Below are 3671 nucleotides of genomic sequence, written 5' to 3'. Positions count from 1 at the left end.
CTTCAGTGATGGGAAAATCCGTGACTATTGCAAACTTATTTTGAACGACAATTGAGCGGATAATCTGAGCTTGATCTTGGAATTGGAATATAAACGAGTGAATCTGAAACTGCACAACTTTTGCAAGAATTTAGAGCCCTTGTGATCTTTGATCCTTTCCGAAGACTGCCAAATGCGTAATGATTGCCATCATCCTTAGAACACTTGACAAATGCTGCAAAAAATGGATCCTTTTTCTTGGGAAAAATCTGTTCATGATCATATTTCTTCGAGGAATTCAAGGTTTTTCTAGCAGGAGGCAATGGTAGAAGATTCCTTAAGGATTCTTTGTTCTTGACACTTTCTTGCTTGGGAATTCCAGGGATTTTTTCCCAAGAAAATGGAACTCCTGAGGAGAATCTAAGAGGGGTAATTGGACTAAATGAAGTAGAATCTTCATTGAAAGAGAGTAATCCAAAGGAAGAATTGCATGAATGTGATGAGGAAGAAGAGGAGGAGGACAGATTCCGTCGACCGGTCTGCCGGAATGACCTGCCAGAATGTAGGGTTTCTTTATGAGTATTTGCAGCGGAAGCCATTGCTTTGTTCATCAAAAAGTAGAGCTAATATTTTTTTGTGTTGGCTATGTAGTCTATTTGCTTGTATTATATGGAGGATAATTGTTTAGAATTTTCTTATAATAGGGAACATGCCATAATGAAAAGGACAGAAAACAATTGATCAACTAGCGTGGGGACTAAATGGGAAAGAGATTGTTCAAGTGGGGTGGGGTGAGATGATTATGACCATATACATTTTGTGTATATTTTGAAGGTGTACGGTAAGTTGTAACCACTTAGATTGATAAGATACTATAGGATTGTGATGATTGATGTAACTTCGATTCATAAGAAGAAGATTGAAGCTCTTCAATAGATAGTAGCAAATATGTCTTAGCCAGGGTTCTCGACCGAAACTTACACCACTTGTAATCAACTTGTTTGATGTATCCTCTTGTCAACAACCTTTCTATGGCTCATGCAACGTTCTTAGTATAGTACATAGTTCGGCATAGATCTTTTGGGATAAAAACTCTACATCATGTTCTAAATTTAGTATTTCTGGAATACTTGATAGATATTGAACATAAATCAAGAGTATTTAGTCATGCCAAATTGTGTAACTCCCTTGTGCCATGTTATATGATCACGCTGTCACATTTATCTCAAGAAAAAATGTAAGAATCAATGCTTAAAAAATGTCAAAAAATTTCAACGAAGGAAATAACTTAAAGAATACTTATCCATATTTTAAGGAGAAGTGCAGGGGCGGACGCAGAGAAATTGAGTTGGGGGCACAATCAAACATTGTACAAATCGAATACTTCGTTTTTTTTTATTTTAATGATTCATATTTGACCTGAAAAAAATGTAGATTCACTTTTCAAAAATATTTCTTCATTAATATTTTGCTAATCATTTTCATCTATTTGATTTTGAACAATAATTTTATTAATATTTTGCTCATCACAAGAAAATACATATTTATGTTTTAAATAATTGTGTATTTGATACAAACAATCAATTCAAGTAATCGAAAGAAAAAATAAATAACCAATATTCAATACTAATAATCAATCTAATAAACACAATTCGTTAGATATAAGTTAAATTTTATATAATCAATTTAGACACGTGTCATATACACAAATTGAATAGGAGAAAATGCAAATTTAGGATCCAGTTAGTTGAAAATTTGATTGAAAAGTGAAAATTTCTAGTAGATGTGATATTTGTAGAGAAATTATAAACAAATTTTAAAAAATTAGAAGAGTTAAGGTTTTGATAAAAGGCTTGAGGGAGAGAATACAATAGAGCAATAAAAAAGAGAGAAAAGTTAAATTTATTGTGATTTTGTCTTTGTTTGGTGAGGACTAAAGTCCTATTTTTAGTAAATTTTGGTAAAATTTTAGAAATTAAGGAATCCGGGAATATGTTATTAAAATTAATTATTAACTTTAATTTAGATTAAAATTTAAATTTCAATCGATACCAAACATAACTTTATTTAAATAAAAAAAAGAAAAAGAAAAAAAAGGGGGAAATCTCAAGAAGTTAGGGGGGTCAAGTGAACCCCCATGACCCCCTTGGGTCCGCCCATGAGAAGGTGACAATATGGCTTTATGTAATTACATGTTTATACATTGATTAAATGTCTTAACACAAGTATGTAACATAATTAATATTAGTAGTGTTCTAAAATGTGTGCATCTACTTCGCATATACCTGTACATATTTGAGACTATTTTGGAACACCTCGTATATGAGGTATGTGAGTTATAATGCATATACATGTCTATGCTTGAGACTTTTTTGAAACAACTTGCATACGAGGTATGCATGTGTACACACTTAAATGTCAAAATGAGCATGTATTTATGTTAAAAATTGTGTCAAAATTAGTAAAGCAAAACCCAACCCTTTTTTATAACTTAAAAAAGGTAAATTGAGCCCAACAAACATCAAATTAGCCCAAATCACTTAAGCCCATATATTATATACACCAATCTATAGGATCTTTACGTTTAGAAAAATCAAAAAGTAAAGCAAACTTTTTGTACAAGATTTGGATGAAGAAGATGAGATTGAATTGGAATAGTTAGAGAGTTAGATGATAAGATTTGGGGATTATTTTAAGCTCGTATTCATGTATAATCTAATTGTAGGAATTGATTATCAAGCAAGTATAGTATTTACGATTTTAACCAATATATTTTTGTTGAAAATTTAGTTAAGAATATTTAAAATAATATTAAAAAAATTGAAAAATGTATAATTACGCATATGCTAATAATGCTTAATACTTGACAATATCGCATTGTCATGCATTACACATTTTAGAACTTTGAATATTAGACCGTTAACTTCAAAAATAGATACGAGATTAGTTAATAACTTCATTTGCAACTTATGTTTGAAATCAAAAAAGTAATTATGTTTTAGTTATACTCATTTAAAGGGGCAGACGCAGACATTTTGAGTTAGGATAACACTATAAAACTCTGTACAAATCGAATAATTTGTTCTTGATTTTTAAATGATATTTGTACTTAACCCGAGAAAATGCAGATTTACATTTAAAAAATATTTCTTCATTAATATTTTGTCCATCATTTTCATTCATTTGATTTCAAACAGTTATTTTATTAATATTTTGCTTATCACAAGAAAATACATATTTACGTTTAAAAAATTTATAGTGTATTTAGTACAAACAATCAATTCAAATAATCTGAATGAAAAACATATAACCAATATTCGATCAAATAAACACAATTCCTTAAATTTAAGTTAAATTGGAGATAATCAATTTAGACACATTTTATATACACAAATAGAATATGAGAAAATGGAAATTTAGGTTCTAATTAATTGAACATTTGATTAGAAAGCGAAAATTTAAAGTAGTTATCATAGTTTATAAAGAAATTAAAGACAAATTTTAAAAATTAGAAGTGTTAAGGAGTTTGATAAAAGGCGTCAAGGAGAGATTAAGATAGAGCAAGAGAAAAGAGAAAAATTTAAATTTATTATGATTTTGCCTTTATTTGGTGGAGATTAAAATCATATTTTTAGTAAATTTTGATAAAAGTTAAGGATTCCATGAAATATGTTATTAAAATTAATTAATGA

General features: G+C 29.2%; 1 protein-coding gene across 1 annotated transcript; it reads right to left on the bottom strand.

Annotated features, from left to right (window-relative positions):
• Positions 1–6: 6 nt before the first annotated feature.
• On the bottom strand, positions 7–635 carry LOC111380674. The gene has a single exon (XM_023004304.1). It carries the CDS (start codon positions 588–590, stop codon positions 36–38), a length of 555 nt encoding a protein of 184 aa, XP_022860072.1. The 5' UTR covers positions 591–635; the 3' UTR covers positions 7–35.
• Positions 636–3671: the final 3036 nt, after the last annotated feature.

The sequence above is a fragment of the Olea europaea genome, unplaced genomic scaffold (assembly GCF_002742605.1).
Source record: "Olea europaea var. sylvestris unplaced genomic scaffold, O_europaea_v1 scaffold2180, whole genome shotgun sequence".
NCBI classification, from domain to species: Eukaryota; Viridiplantae; Streptophyta; class Magnoliopsida; order Lamiales; family Oleaceae; genus Olea; species Olea europaea.
This window is presented reverse-complemented; position numbering and strand designations above follow the sequence as displayed.